Raw genomic sequence first — 15,697 nt, forward strand, 5'->3', positions numbered from 1 at the left:
TCTCTCTCTTAGATGACGAGTTGGGCTCATAAGATGTATCACGTGGAGAGGTGTGGTGCAGCGGCCAGGGCAGCTGACTTTGGAGGACAGGGCTCACGGTTCGATCCCCGGCGGCAGCTCAGTTCAGCCCATATGACTCTGGGCAATCGCTCACTTATTTCCACGAGGGCCCCCAGCGCCTTGAGACCCAGAACCGGTGAGTAGTTTGTGCTTTACAAATATGGATATTATAATGCCTTTGCGAGCGTGGATGGTTTGTGCTTTAAGATGATTTTCAACCTATTTCATTCTTTAATTACTGGAAAGATAAAGGCCAGCTTTCAGATATCTCTCGTGTGGTTACCCTCTTTTCCATGACCATATACAGTTGAGTGAAATGTGACGTCTTTATTTTTTCAATAAAGAATCTTTAAAAGAATAGACCATCAAAAGTTTCTTCTTGAGCCTGAATACAAAACATTTTTGATTGGCACTGTTTTATGTCCATATTAGTAAGTTATGACAATTCTTCCTCCAAACACCTTTTAACACCGAATCAAGATAACACGGGGGCGTATTACCAAGGGCATTATCGCCGCTTTAGCGGGAATTTTTCCCGCTAAAGCGGCGATAATTGTATCTCCCTATTACCTAGCTGTCACTAACACCCGTTAGCGACAGCTAGTAGGGGATAGCGGGCATTTAGGTGCCCACTTTGCATGTCAGCGATAATTATCGCTAATGACATGCAAAGTGGGCGTGCCAAGATGTTAGCGACTGGAAAGAGTCGCTAACATCTCTATCTCCTATTACCAACTTTTGGAAATAATCGCGCTAAGCGCGATTATCTCCAAAAGCTAACGCCTGCCAAGAGCTGTTCTTAGCCATGTTATCCAATGGTAGGTGGATAACATGGCTAAGAGCATTTGCTCGGTAATGCATGAATATCACTGACTTTTCAGCGATATTCATGCATTTTGGCCGATTTTTATCGCTTAGGAGATAAACCTTGATAATAGCAAGGCTCCTAAGCGATAAAAATTGGCGGAGCTCAGCGATATTAATATTGCCGCTAAACCAACTTAGCGATAATCATCGCTAGTTGTTGGTAATATGCCCCATTTCTGGAGGTGCTAATGTATGACAAGAAAGTATGTGCACGTTTGTTGTGTGGCATTTTGTTGTTGCAAAGATGTGCACTGTTGTTTTTTGTGATGCTGGGTTCTTGTTCTGTATTATCGCAATGTGTGTTTTTTTATGTTGTTCTGCAGTTGATGTGTTTCATTCTGCCTTGTGCCATGTAATGTTTCGAATTTTGTATGTTGTTTTGTATATGTTCTTTTGCTATGTTCAATTGTTTGCATTAGGTAATTCAACAAAACGCTGCTACATTTACAGCCAAAAGCAGCAAATGCTTTGCAAGTTCCTCTGACAAGCACCCATTTCCGATTTTCTAAGGTAGCAAATAGCCCAGCTCTTTAACTACTTAAAACCCCAGTCAGACTAAGACTGTGGCAGAGAGTCGGGACTGCGACTTACCTTAGCCCTCTCAGAGCTCACTTTATGTAATACAGACTCTTGTCTTTAACGTTACCTTCCCGTCACAGTAACACCTCCTGTACCTGGCCAATCGGATTCCTATTACCCTACTTTCTACAGCTTGTCTGGTGTCACCTTCACTGCATGTTTTGATAGCTTGGATCAGCCTTGGTGGTTGATTTTTCTTTTGCTGAAAATGGACAGGTCTGTCTCATCCTCGGCTTCCACTAAACTGGAGGTATCTGTGCCTATACATATGTACAGTATTCAATACATCGCCTAAAAACGTGTAAAAATACTCACTTGGCTTGCACTTGATGTAGAGAATTAAAGCAACACCAAGGATTACCACAAGCAGGACAGCACACACAACGGCGATGGGGAGCGTTGCACTTGAACCCATATCTGAAAAAGAAGAGGTACACAACTCGATTTTTTTAATCTTGTGTGCAGTGTAATTGAATAGCCAAAACAGCAGTACTTATTTTTAGCAGGTGTGCAGTGCAATAGAATAGCCAACATGACAGTACTTCTTTTTAGCTGGAGTGCAGAGCTGTAAAGCAATAAGATTAAAAGAAAACAAAAGGCTTCAACAGATAGGACCTCATTGGCATTACGCAAGTCACAGACCTCAGGGGGGAGGCGGTAGTTAAATCCTTCAACACACTACAGGTTGAAAATGAACTAGCAGATGCCCAAATACTACACTCACTCCGAATGCTTCTGCTGGCGGGCACAATCCCGCCTGAGGCCTCACCCTTAGAGGACAGAATCCCCGAAAAGGCGATTTTCTTAATATACAAAAAATGTATAAACAATATGACAACCCCCTTTAGGTATTGAGGGAGAAGTGGACGGGAGACGGGATTGAGATTGATGATGAAGATTGGCAGGAGGCGGTGTCATCTCCCAAAATGGTCACCATTCCGGCATGCTTTAGACTGGTACAGCTAAAAATAATTCACCGTGTGTACATCACCGAGCCACGCTTGGTCCACATGGGAGACCCTGACAAAGGGGATTCCTGGAGGGGGTGCGGCCAGCTAGGGACCTTTTTACACATCTGGAAATGCAGATTTTTAACACTTTGTGGCACAAGGTACATGAGGTAATATCTGAAGTACCGCATATCCGTCTTTCACCGGAGGCGAGACGATGCCTCCTCAACATTTGGGAACCCATTTTTTTTGTGAAAAATATTTTATTGGTTTTCAACTCAAACAACTTCCCCCCTCACAAGACCTTCATCCGTAAGGGCAAAACATAGGATACAGTGCGTACAGTCCTTGTCCTCAGGTAGGCTTAAGCTTACATCAATATCAGAATAATCATACCAGGCTACCCTCCGTGCTCTAATGCTAGTAATGCAACTTGCATCAAATGCGCCACCAATGTGATGGGGCCCAACACGGTACCCCCACTGGTTCAAGCCTCGGTTCCCCCGCCATACCCCTTACACCGGTGTGCTCTATGTACTCTAGGCCAGGATGTCCAATCATCGGTAACATGGAAGGGTGCACTAACGGCCTACCACGGTTGGGCTATCATCCAATCTCCACCATGCCCTGGCTTGCTTCCGCCCTCCCTGTGGCCACCCATATCCCAACTATATTCAGCATGTCTCAACAGGTTCCGGCGGGCCCCCCAAGGAGTCAGAGTCTGAGTCCGGCCGTATCAATAGTGCCAATAGCGCCTCCTATGCTTGTGGCGTTTAAATCGTCTTTTCATTATTCGCTCTTCTGGCTTGTTGGAGCCTGAACATGACCTCACTAGCCGCCCAGCTCCTGAATTCCGTTCTCCATCGCTCTACACTAGGGCCCTGCGTGGGTTTCCACTTTCTCGTTAGTCCCCGTTTGGCCAACAGCAACCCCAAATCAAAGAATTTACACGTTACTTTGGTGTGCGCTGTATGAGGGTACCAGTGCACTATGCATGCTACCATGGTGGGTTCCATCTGCCTATCTGTCACCCCGCATAAAACCTCAACTACCTCCACCCAGTATGTGCGAAGTTGGGGACAACTTCACATCATGTGCAGGAAGTCTGCAGCATTCGTACGACACCTAGGGCAAAATGCGGTCTCTACATTAAAATATTTATGTATCTGGTCTGGGGTTAGGTACGCCCGATGTATAACGTAGAAATGGATAAGTGGAATCCATTCCGCGTACCCTTCCACTCCCTCTCCACCAATTTAGACCAAGTCAATTCAGGCAATAGGTAATGGTTTGCGAGAATAGCTACCAGCCTTTTTAATTCAACAGTGCACGCCAATTTTCTATGAATACATTTGCGGAGAGGTGCGCCTGCTGATTTTAAGCACTTTTGGTTGTCACAAGCAGATTTTATCTGCTACCACGTTTTCTTGCACTTTTGGTTTGTTGTTTTGGACACATTTTCTTTTGAACTGAATGACGACCAATGATGAGAAAGGGGCCCAGTCTGGAGATTACATGCCAGTTTCCCCGAGGTTGGTGTTCCCGTGAAGTGTCATTCGGTTTTTCACATATTTTTGTGCAGAACTCTGCCTGTTTTCAATCTTATGTGGTGGATACTTGGTATTGATTACGGTTTCAGACCGCTGTCTGTGGTTGTTCTATGCAACTGTCAAGAACTGTTGGCCAATAGGTTCTCTCTTTTTATATCCTTAAAACTGTGGACGTAGTGCAGTAAACATCCCGAAGCAAAATAAGATATATAGGGGAGTATAACAGTGATCAGGACTATTTGACTGGTCTGTTATAAAATCCACTGACATAACCTACGTCCGTAAGACATGGTTTTTTGTTGTTGATAGTCTTTGAGCGGAGGGCCACCCTGTCCGTTCTTTCCCTCTGAGCTCCTTTTTTGTGATAGTTTACATTTGGGAACCCATAGACCTTAACACTCACCAGATGCAGTGGGCCACCCTGGGATTCATGATAGCAAAAAGAAACATCGCTCAACTGTGGGGAGCGGCTAAACCACCTATGTTAGAGCCCTGGGAGAGAGATCTCGGTTGGTGTATGTTTAGGGAGAAGACAGTGTACGTTGCTAGGGGTTGCCCCAAAAAGTGGGCATGTATCTGAAGCCCTTGGAATAGCTATCGATGTGAGTTTTGTACACCGCCTGAATGTCCCCCCTACACTGTGATGTTCCCTTCTTATGATTTAATGTAATCCTTATCTGCCATACGTTGTTATTGTTTCTTTCAGTTATGGTGTCCTCTGTATTGTCTATGTGAACCGATTCTTGTTTCAATAAAAAGAATTATAAAAAAATTAAAAAACGAGTTTAAACCGTTTATTGTTTTATTTGCGGGTGGTGGCAGGGGGGCCGGTGCTCCTTTGCCCTAACAGAGGATCTGCCACTGTCTGCTTGTTCAGGAAGCCCGAAAGTGGATGGACCTAAAGGCACAGGCTCCCCACTTAATCCAGACGCTGCTCTCTAGCACGAGGGCAGCGCCATGATTGGTCTGAGCGGCCTCATTTGACGCTCTGACGGTGCCAGGGAGCTTGTGGTGTTTCTCCAATTCATCTGTACAATACTGCTGGGTTGGACAAACATGTGTGTTTGGCCAGCATAAGGCGGCGGGCCACCTACACATGTGTACTTCTAAGTGAACATGACTCCTCCCTGCCATGGCCTGGCCCTGCCCCTCCTGTCTGGTGTAAGTAACTCCAACAGAGAGAAATATAACGATAATAACAATGTGTTATTATTGTTTTATTTATCATCTGCTGGCAGTGGGGTGACGCTCCTCCGCCATTACGAAGGAGCTGCCTCTGTATATGTAGCTGGCCCTCTACGTTTGAAGAAGAAGCAGCACTGCAGAGTCACACACTGGATGCCATTCACAGTGTGACTTCCTACGCATGTGTACTTAACGCATGAGTAAGATGTGGACTAGGCAAGGTGTAATCATGAGGAAAGGGAAAGTCAAAAGAGTGATCAATGGTGCTCAGTACACATTTTGCGAACTCCCACAAAGCAATAGGCTTTAAGGAGCCACAAGGTGGTTTTACAATCTTGCTTCTCTTTTGAGCACATTTAACTAATGCAGAAGCAGTGTAAAGCGCACCTATCAGTGTTCAGGAGGATATCCTTTTCCAGGAAAAGGACAGCGGTTTTGTTTCCTATCCCTGCTCTTGAGTAAATTATATATGTACACCTCAGACTGATTTGCATATAGCCATGTCTGAACTGGGGTGGCAGAGTGGGCTAAAGAACGGTGATGGATTAAACCCAGATCTTTTGACTGGGTGTGAGTGTTTGATTGATTCAGATGCTCCGTCCATCACCACCCCCTTTTGTATCGCTTTTGGCCGTCATAAGTGTGGCGGGGTATGCTCAGACGTGAGTCCCTTGCTCACTTTGCCACTGGATTCAAGCAAGCCGAGCTGAAGACGGCTGGAATGCCAGAAACCGGTCCTCTGAAGCTTGTTTCCGGTCCAGGGAAGACATGGCTTGGCAGTTCGCGCTGGACTGTTCCCATGAGGCACAGGGTCAGACTGATTTGTATATAGCCATGTCTTAACTGGGGTGGCAGAGTGGGCTAAAGAACGGTGAAGGATTAAACCCAGATCTTTTGACTGGGTGTGAGTGTTTGATTGATTCAGATGCTCCGTCCATCACCACCCCCTTTAGTACCGCACCTACAGATATAGGCATGACTCAGTTATCATTGTTAGAAGAGAACAATTACTTGCATTTTGGGTATTGCCGGTCAATAACAACTGTCAGTGCTCATGTCTAGCGCTTTATAAATGCTAATGATGATGATTATACCAAAAATTTCTTGTGGGTACCTAGACAATGTAAGGTGTGCTAAAATTAAGTGCAATGCAAATGTTATTGAATTACTGAAAGGCAGAATTTGCACACAAGAGCAGGCATTATGTACACACTGAATAACCTGTTGGCAACGCCCCACTGAGCACACAGGTGCTGGTCACTGATGGTTTGTCTGTTGCCCAGTGTGATTCACTTCTGGTAAAAACTTAGATACAGTTCGCAATGCCAGATATATATTATGAGGAAACTCAAAACTACTTGTGCCATGCATAACTTACACATGTGAATGCTCTATTACTTACCTGTAATCTTCATTACTTCTGGTCCCATTGTCCTCGTTCCATTCATGACTTATGGAGATAACCATCTCCCAGGCAGAAAAAAGAACAGAGGAATGCTGGGACTCCACCCGCACCCCCTCCCTCTGGTAGTACTTAACTAGTACTTACCCAGCATTCTTCCTGAACTACCAAGACACCAACAGGGAGGCCAGCTGTCTGGGAGGGAGGGGCATCATGAATGGGACGAGGACAATAGGACCAGGAGAATTGAAGATTACCAGTAAGTAATAGGGCAATACCCCCAGGTCCCTCCAGTCCTCAACCCATGCATGACTTATGGCGCATGGGTTGAGTAAGTTTTGGGATGAAATTAACTGGTATGGCACAGATAACTTGAAAATACAACAAATGTTTGCTGCACAGTCAGCAGTTTTTCAAGACTTACCTGATTTAAAAGCTGACCTGCTGCAAAAAAACGAGTATACATTGTGGTCTTATTTACTATATCTTTAATACTACAAAGGTGGTGGTCAGATGATATTATGATTTCTCAACACCTTCAGTGTAAATTTAATGGGATTATGAAGTCGGAAAAAAGATATGCACTAACATCTGGGTCGTATAGGAAATTTCTTAAGTTATGAGAGATTCTGAGCTAAGTGTTTTCTTTTTCATGAGAAAATATTTTAAAATATGTATTATATGGGTTTTTAAAAAAACATGTTTGCTGGATTGTGTATAAGAATCATGTGTTATGTTTCTGATGCTTTTTTATGCTCCTATGTAAATATGTGATGAACTATTTCAATAAAAAACATTTTTTTTAAATGACTTATGGATCATACCAATGCCAGAAACCTGGCCTTCTGAGCCCTCAAAGAACACCGAGGACACCACACCGAAAGCAGCAAAGCAAACGGGAGAACCAGAGGAAAAAAGTCAGGAGCACACAGCCCACAAAACTCCCAACCCAAAAAAAGGCAGTAGACAGAAGATGACCCAGAGCGACCAGAAAACCCACGCAAAAACCAGGGACAGACCAACAGAGACAAAACCCAGGCACCTGAAGAATCAGAATCCAACAGTGCAGCTGGAGACACCAGCCCCAGAGACAATAAGGAAAGGAGAAGCCACCACAGGCACAACGGAGGCCCCCCAACAACAGAACAAATGACAGGCGGGGCACCCCGGCCCCTGAGATCTCAACCCCTACACAGCTCAGCGTGAGGGAGCCAGCCCAGAAATCACCACGAATGCGACAAGGCAATTACAACCAATACTTAAAGCCGGCCCAGGGGCACAAACAGAGACCCCAAGCCCAAAGGCAACACCCAAAAAGGCAAATGGTTGCAACACCACAGGATGGGAAAGAGAAAAAGAAGCACATGACAGGCCCAAAGGTCAACCACAACAGATCCAGCACCCAGCGGGACACGAAAAGCCGGAAGGGAACTCACAGGGCCACAAGGCCACCAACGCCCAGACCCCCCAACCCGACCCAGAGACACAGATGCAGAAGCGACCAAGAGCATCCCAAAGCAGACAACTGAAGGAACGCCCAACAATGCCAAAAGTCCCCATCACGAATCCCAAAAGAAAGCAGAGAGGAATCAGGGGAACACCTAGTAGCCACATGCTTCAACCAATAAAAGAAGAGTGACAGGGCCAACAACCGGAACCACTCGACCACCACCAGGGAGACCCACAGTCGACCAGCTCAAAAACAGGCGGGAGCGCCACCACCAGAGCCAAGGCTCAACACCAAGAGGACCAGCCAATGAAAGGACAACCCCAGACAGAACAAGTGCACGAGGCGCAGAAAACCAAGCCTGATAAAGACAAAACCAGGAAGGGAGGAAGCATTGACCAAAGAATAAACCCCCACCAACCTGACAGGCATGACCATCAAAGAACTCAGATGAAACCACAGCCTCCGAAAAACCCACAGGAGGACCAGGCTCCAGGGCAAGAACTTCCAGTGCCGACCCCCAGCGTCAACACAGGATGAACGCCATGGCACCCAGACCGGGAGAAGGAGCTGGAGCCGTGGCACTGGGGTAGGCTAACAGGCCAAGTCTGAGTCAGTCACAAAAAACGCAGGTGAAACCGGGGCACAACAACCGGAATATCGCCCAACGAAGTCACAGTTACCCACGGCGGCTCCAGAAAAGAAGCAGACCAGACGAGTGCCAGAAACTCAGCCGTCCAAAGACAAATCAGGAGACCAGGCAGCCAGAAACTGACAACCCATCAGGTCGGGTAAAGACGGGGGAGTCAGAGGCCACAACCCAGTGAAGCAAAATATCCCACCAGGAAAAGAGGCCAACAACAGGGCCCGAACTGATACCAGGGCAGTAAACCCAAAAGAGACAGACAATACCAGCCCCCAAACCAGACCGATCAGAAGTTCAAGAGATGGGCAACAGTGGAGGGAGACAGACCCACAAGGCCAAGAGCCCTGGGGAACCCAAAGACCAACAGGAACCCCAGGGAAGACCCCGCCTCAAACAACACCAGCCAAGGACGACACCCCCTACAACAACACTGGGGGTCGACCCAAGGTGGACAAAACAGCTCTGGAGTAAGACAAACCCACAAGCCACCAAAGACAAGCATAGCCCAACCAGGGCCCAGCAGTCTGGACCAGGCCAACGGAACACGAGTCCAACCAGCCCAAACCGCAAAGGAGCAAACCCCCAACCAACAACAAGCCAACCAAGCGGCCTGGAGGGCAAAGGACAACACCCAGGAACCACAACAAGCAAGCTCCCACAGAGCAATGGGAGAAACAGATAGCCACAGGCCCGAGAGCCCCAGGCCAAAAACAGGCAGGAAACCACCCAGCATGCCAGGACAAGGACAGAGGAGACAAGCTTGGTGGCCCACAGCTCAATCCTGCTGTAGTCTGCAGAGGCACCCGACTATCCAGTCAACGGAACCACAGACCTGCCAGCAGACACAGGAGGAACCCCCAGCCAGCCATCAGAAGCCAGACCCCAAGACAGGGAGGCAGAAGCAGCCCGGGAGAATATGCACCAGCACGCAACACCCAGGTCAATGACCCAAGGGTGCACAGCAGGCAACCCCAAACCCAGCAGCAGTACCACAACCAATCGCCCAAGGAAACAAAGAATGCGATGCAGAAGGCTCCGGCACAGCCAAAAGGGCTGGAAGCAGCCAGCACAATCGCCCCCAACATAGGAGCATAGAGGCGACCAACATGGCGACCTCACAGGCCTGGAAATTTGACACTGGACCAAACAGCCACACCCCAGAAAACTCCATCCAACAAGGGCATAGATAAATACCTCTGGCACCAGCCACAACCAAAGCCACAGAGGCACACCCCGCAAAAAGTGGCGGGGCAGCCAGGGGTATCACCAGTAGCAGCGAATGGGAAGCCACCACCGTAACCCTTCAGCATCAGGGTAAGGCCCCCAGGAAAGGACCATCGGGAAGGACTAGAAGGCCGGCTGGTGCCCCAGCCACGCAGAGTCCAGAACCGCCAGAACACAAGGGGCCAGATCCCTCCTACCCAAGCAAGACACTAAGAAGAGGAAGGGAAGCTAGAATGGCACACAGGCAGACAAACAAAAAGGTGAACCCCCAAGGCACCAAGCCCCCAAAGGCCAGGACTGGACAAACAAGGAGACATGCGCAGAGCACAAAAGCTCAACAAGGCAGCAAGGCCACAGAAACAGAGGCAGAAGACAAACCTCCACGAATCAGCCCAGCCAACCCACCGAGCGAACAGAGACTGGAAGAGGCACAGCCCAGAACGATACCCACACAGACTCAGCAACAGCCTGGCCACAAAAAAAACCCAACTGGGAAATAAGGCAGGAAGCAGGAAGAGCCAACCCACCTGCGCCACCAACCAGAGGCCACCAATCATGTCCTGACAACCCCCAGAAGAGACAGGACGATTAGCACCCAACCGTCCGATACCGGCACCCCACTGGAAAGCTGGCCAGGGCAGCAAAAGACTAGCCCTCAGGCACACAAGACCCTGAAGAACAGGAGGATACCATACAAGAACCAAGCCTAGACTGGATCACCAACTACAGAGAGACCCCACCCACAAGGCTACCCAAGATGGCTCACAAAAAAAGGCTATCCACAGCAATGCACCATTGCGTGGAATGCGCCCCACAGTCCCATTTAGTACTAAGCCAAAAGAGGACCTTACAACCCGCCGAAAGGGCAGCAAAACAAATCACCATGTGGCACTCAAGGACCAGGCCGGTAAAGCCACAAGCAGGAAGTGTCACCAGGCCCCCAACCCAGCCTGTGTCACAAACACAACACCAAGGAAGGACACCAACCACGCCCTGTCTCCCCTGAAGACAGGCCGACACCACAGCCCTGCTGGAAATCTGGCCAGGGCAGGGGAATAACAGAACCCCTCCACTCCACAGAAACACCAATGGCCATGTCGAGGCCATAAAGCAAGCGCCCCTGCCGCAAAGCACGCAAACAGCAGAAAGACAGATGACACAACTGCTATGTAGTAATTTCCCCCAGGGTTAGAAGACTCCCAAGACACTGGCGGCGAAAACAAGACCTCCAAAGCCAGCCCAGGTGCTTACCATATGCCAGTGTGCCTGGGACACAGCTGCAGTCCTAACCATCAGCTAGGCATCCTCGGGTCGAAACATATGGCCACAGCGCTTCTTCCACCCGACCCAGCCACAGCAAGACACACACCCGTAAGCCGGAGCCACTTCTGAGGATCTAGCGGCACACCACCCGCAACCTCCATGCCTCCCAGCAAGCCCAGTAGGCAGGGAAGCACACAAAAATCCCATTGATGACATCCAAGCCGTCAGACGTTGGATCCCAGGAAGCCTGCCAGTCCTGACCAGCAGAATCAGCATCCAGCATAATCCTCGTCCCATTCTGATGGCAGACAGAAAAAAGAACGGGGAAGAACACTGGGTAAGTACTGGTTAGTTACTACTAGTGGTAGAGGGTCCCAGCAGTCCCCTGTTCTTTTTTCATCTGGGAGATGTTTATCGCAATACGTCAAGAATGGGAGGAGGACTGGAGGGACGTGTAGGTCATGTGTAATTACTTGAAGGTGTCTGGGTATGTCCATGACAAAAGTGCAGTATTGAAAAATATGTCACGATGTGAACACACACAAAGCAATAGACTTGTGGAACAGTCCCAGAAGCTTTGTAATGAACCTACTAGGGAAACAGCCACTACAACGCGGCCGTTTCCACGCAAACCTTAACCACGCATCCATTACAATGCATGCGTGGTTACCATGAAAGCCTTTACCATGCATATCTTTACTACGACATACGTAGTAAAGGCATGTGTGGTAAAGGCTAAAATTAGAAAAAGTGGGCTTGGGGGGTCTCTACCCAAAAATAAAAAATAAAGTGTGGGGAAAAAAGGGGGCTTCGGGGGGGTCCTCCCCCCTAAAAAAAACTTAACTGATGTCACATCGCGAAGTGGAGGCAATCGGTGTTGTTTCAAAGGAAACAGAAAGAAACTTCCGCTTCCTCTTTACGACGTACGACGTCAACAAGGAAGATGAAAGAGAGGAGACGATGTGAAGAGGTAAGGGGAATTTTAGTTAAAAAAATATATATATTAGGATTGTGGGTTCAGGGCGGGGTAATATAGGAAGGATTGGAGGATGGGGGGGTTCACGTAAGGGTACAGGGGAGGGGTATAACCTTTACCAAGAGTATGCCCTTACCATGCATAAATTTACAACGAAAATCGTTGTAAAGGTATGCGTGGTACAGGAATATTTGTGGTAAAGGTTATGTGTGGAAATAGCATTCCGTGCTTGGTAAAGGCATGCGTTGCAATGGAATGCGTTGTAACGACATACAACCCACCTACTACTGCTATCAGCACTCATAACGTACTCCTCAACAGACCAGGTCTGTATTACAGAAAGTTCCCCGAGAGCACACCAGGCACTTATGGCCAAGTTTTGCACGTCTCTGGCACTGATGCTTATGCTTCCCTTCTATAGTGTAGATCGCACCAGCACAAATTTTACACTGGTGCAACCCCAATGGGATGTTTCCTCATTTGCATGGGGGTGAAGGGTACCCCACCCACCCCGATATTCCCCTGGAGACCGCAGCAGTAAAGCAATATAGTCACCAGCAGGTGTACGCCTTTCCCTCCTCTTCAAACAGAGTTCACTCCAACTTCAGTGAAAGACTGAGCTGCTGTTTCAAACCACAGCCATGTATTTCACTTGTGCTCAGGCCTCAGCACAGGCCCAGACTTTCAGAGCACATTTTTTGTGCAGTCAATGTGCAATTAATGTTATAGGCAGATCATACTTTCAAATAGTGCTGAATTTGTTCACATCGTGGTAAACTCGGGCATATAGTCGGTAAGTAAGTACTCTAAGGGGCTCCATATAGTGGTTAAAGATCATTGATGAGGGACATATATAAACCAGCGGTGGCAACTCCTTCTTGGAAGGGGAAGACCGGAGAAAAATAAATATGAACCTATGCTGTACCTACCTCAGAATAGTAAACACAAGGACATGGAAAGAGATGGGGATTGAATGGTAGAAGGCAAGGATTAGGCGCCTGCTGATCCTAACAGGTAGATAGAGAAGAGAAACCCTGGGATGGCGCAGGCTCTTCCAATATCTGTGGAACAGTCCTGACTGCGGTAAGGGCTTTTGTCTGGCCTTCCTCTAGGAGGGAGGGTAAAACATTTCAATGGGATCTATGTGGTCAGTCTCTAATTAGACATGGGCAGAATTTCCATTGCACCAGCATAATTAGAGTCATTTGGTAATACCATGCTATTCTTTGACACGGAATTACCATGCTTATCCTCACTTCATGGGTAATTTTTCTTTCTTATCATTCTGCACTGTGTTTCCCACAACTTTATACATTTTTCTCTCATAGTTCACCCTTATCCAAGTATGCACTGTAGTTTGAGATTTATTATACCTACTATTGTGCTTTCCTTTATTTTTTTTGGTGAGGGCAAAATGTGTACTATGCAAGATGTCTCTCTCCCTTCTTCCTTCTTGGACACACCAGGTGAACCTCGGGTCAGGCGGGAAATATGGTTTGATGCCTTTGAAAGCTATCATGGGGGTTAAAGGCTTTAAGGTTTGGTGCAGACACTTCCCTCTTTCACTGGGGTTCGAGGGAAGGTCGATTTACAAACAATTGCCAGATTTACCGCAACAGGATGGAGATAAATTCGAGCAGTATTAGGATGCTGATTTAAAACTTTAAAACGGATTTGATAATCAACCTAGTCTTATGGTTTTGAGGCATACATTATTTAAGAGAAAACAATCTAAGGGAGAAGTTTATGCATATATATCTGTTTTATGCAGGTTTGCATCTTACTGTATAATTGAGGGTTTCTATGATCAATTGATCAGAGATCAAGGTGTTTGTCACTGTAGAAACGAGCAGATTAGGCAGAAATTGGTGGCTATGGAAAACCCTCCTTTAGAAGAGACTATCAAGGTTGCTAAGAAATTGAAATTTCTCATGTCTCATTGAAGGAACTGGACAACAAGTCACTTGAGATGGTGAATGTGGTTGGGGGAAGTAAGCTATGTCAAAAATCTGGACATATGATTGTTACTGGGGCTTCCAGACCCACCAAGGTGGAAAGTACTGGCCCAAGCAGCAGGAATATGTTTCCACTTTGGGAATGCTTCACATGCCAAATGGGACAAATGTCTAGCAGTAAATGATATGTGCAACTATTGCAAAAAAATAGGTAAGTTTGCCAAAAGAAGAAATCTTTAAAAAAAAAACGGTTGTGTGTGTGTTAGAATCAGAGGAAGAGTCTGATACTGAGATTATTTCTGTAGTTGGGAATGAACAAGTGTGCACCCAAAGGAATGCCCAGGGGAGTATCAACAATGAACCTATAACGGGTGAGCCTGCTTGCTTTGTTGACCCCATAGCAGAATTATGTGTGGATAGTAAAATTCTCAGGCTGTCTGAAGAATCTATAGCTAGAATCACCATGATTAATCAAAAGGTTGCTTACCGAGACGTGGGATGAGAGACCTTTATTGCCTCCTGACCGCTCCCCTGTCCCCAATGAAGGCCGCAAGGTTGAATTGTGAGGTCGTTTAGAGGTGATGGAATTCAAGGAGAGGAAAATCAGAGGCAAGGCATACGTGGCAGTCAAGGGCTTTAACATCCTGGGTTGGTTTCACTAAGGTTTGTTCAAAATAATTCTGAGACCTGGTACCAGAAAACAGATCTTGGTGGTAGACTGTTTAGATGCATGACAAAAGTGAAAAGAGGTTTTTCCATCGGTGTTCAGAGGCAAATCTGGCAAGATTTGTGGGTTTCAATGCCAAATCAAAATAAAGGATGGTTCGGTCCAGATTAAACCCAATGTTTGAGGGGTCCCTTTTAGTGTGAATAAAGACCTGGGGAAATAATGAAAGTTTGTGTAACAGAGGCATCATCGAGCCAATTGAATCTTCCTTATGGCTATCTCCCTTAGTTGTGGGTCGTAAGAGATGTGGTCAGCTTTGTGTGTGTGTGGACTTGAGGTTGTTAAATAAGGAAGCTGGGGATGACTCACATCCTTTACCTAAAATCAATGACTTATTCATTAGCATCAGGGGGACAAAGTTATTTTCAAATTTTGACTTGGCCACCGCATGTCATCCTTATTCAAGACATTTTACTGCATTTATTTCACCCCATGGATTTTTTCAATACCTTCACATGCCCTCTGGTTTGGCCTCTGCGGGCTCGGTACTCCAGAGAGTAATGTGCAATTTACTGAAAGGGGTGGAAGGTGTATTAGCGTTTCAGGATGATGTTTTGTTTTTTGCTGATAATGCCAGGTCTCATGAAGTGGTTCTACAAAGAGTTTGGGAATTTTCCTAAAGCATGGGATCATCTTGAAAACAGGGAAGTGCAAATTCATGTCCAAGGAGGTTGAGTACCTTGGCTGAATGATTTCCCAAGAAGGAATTAAGCCCAGGAGATGTTTGGGGGAAGCAATAGTGAGTGTCCTGCCCCCTGTGGATAAGACAGGTGTGAAGTCACTGCTAGGCTTGTATGAGTGCTATTTGCGCTTTATCTCTGATTTTGCTACCAAAATGCATCCCATTAGCAATTTGCTGAAGAAGG

At 46.9% G+C, this 15,697-nt stretch overlaps 1 protein-coding gene across 3 annotated transcripts in view; it reads right to left on the minus strand.

Annotated features, from left to right (window-relative positions):
* Window positions 1-15,697, minus strand: part of LOC147701646 (osteoclast-associated immunoglobulin-like receptor) — a 909,258-nt gene that overhangs the window by 70,930 nt on the left and 822,631 nt on the right. For all 3 annotated transcript variants that reach the window (XM_086930267.1, XM_086930268.1, XM_086930266.1), the window contains one exon: window positions 1,822-1,923. In XM_086930267.1, the coding sequence (XP_086786393.1) occupies window positions 1,822-1,923 (102 nt within the window). The remainder of the gene's footprint in view (window positions 1-1,821; window positions 1,924-15,697) is intronic.

This window comes from Lissotriton vulgaris, chromosome 7 (assembly GCF_964263255.1).
Source record: "Lissotriton vulgaris chromosome 7, aLisVul1.2, whole genome shotgun sequence".
In the NCBI taxonomy this organism is placed as follows: domain Eukaryota; kingdom Metazoa; phylum Chordata; class Amphibia; order Caudata; family Salamandridae; genus Lissotriton; species Lissotriton vulgaris.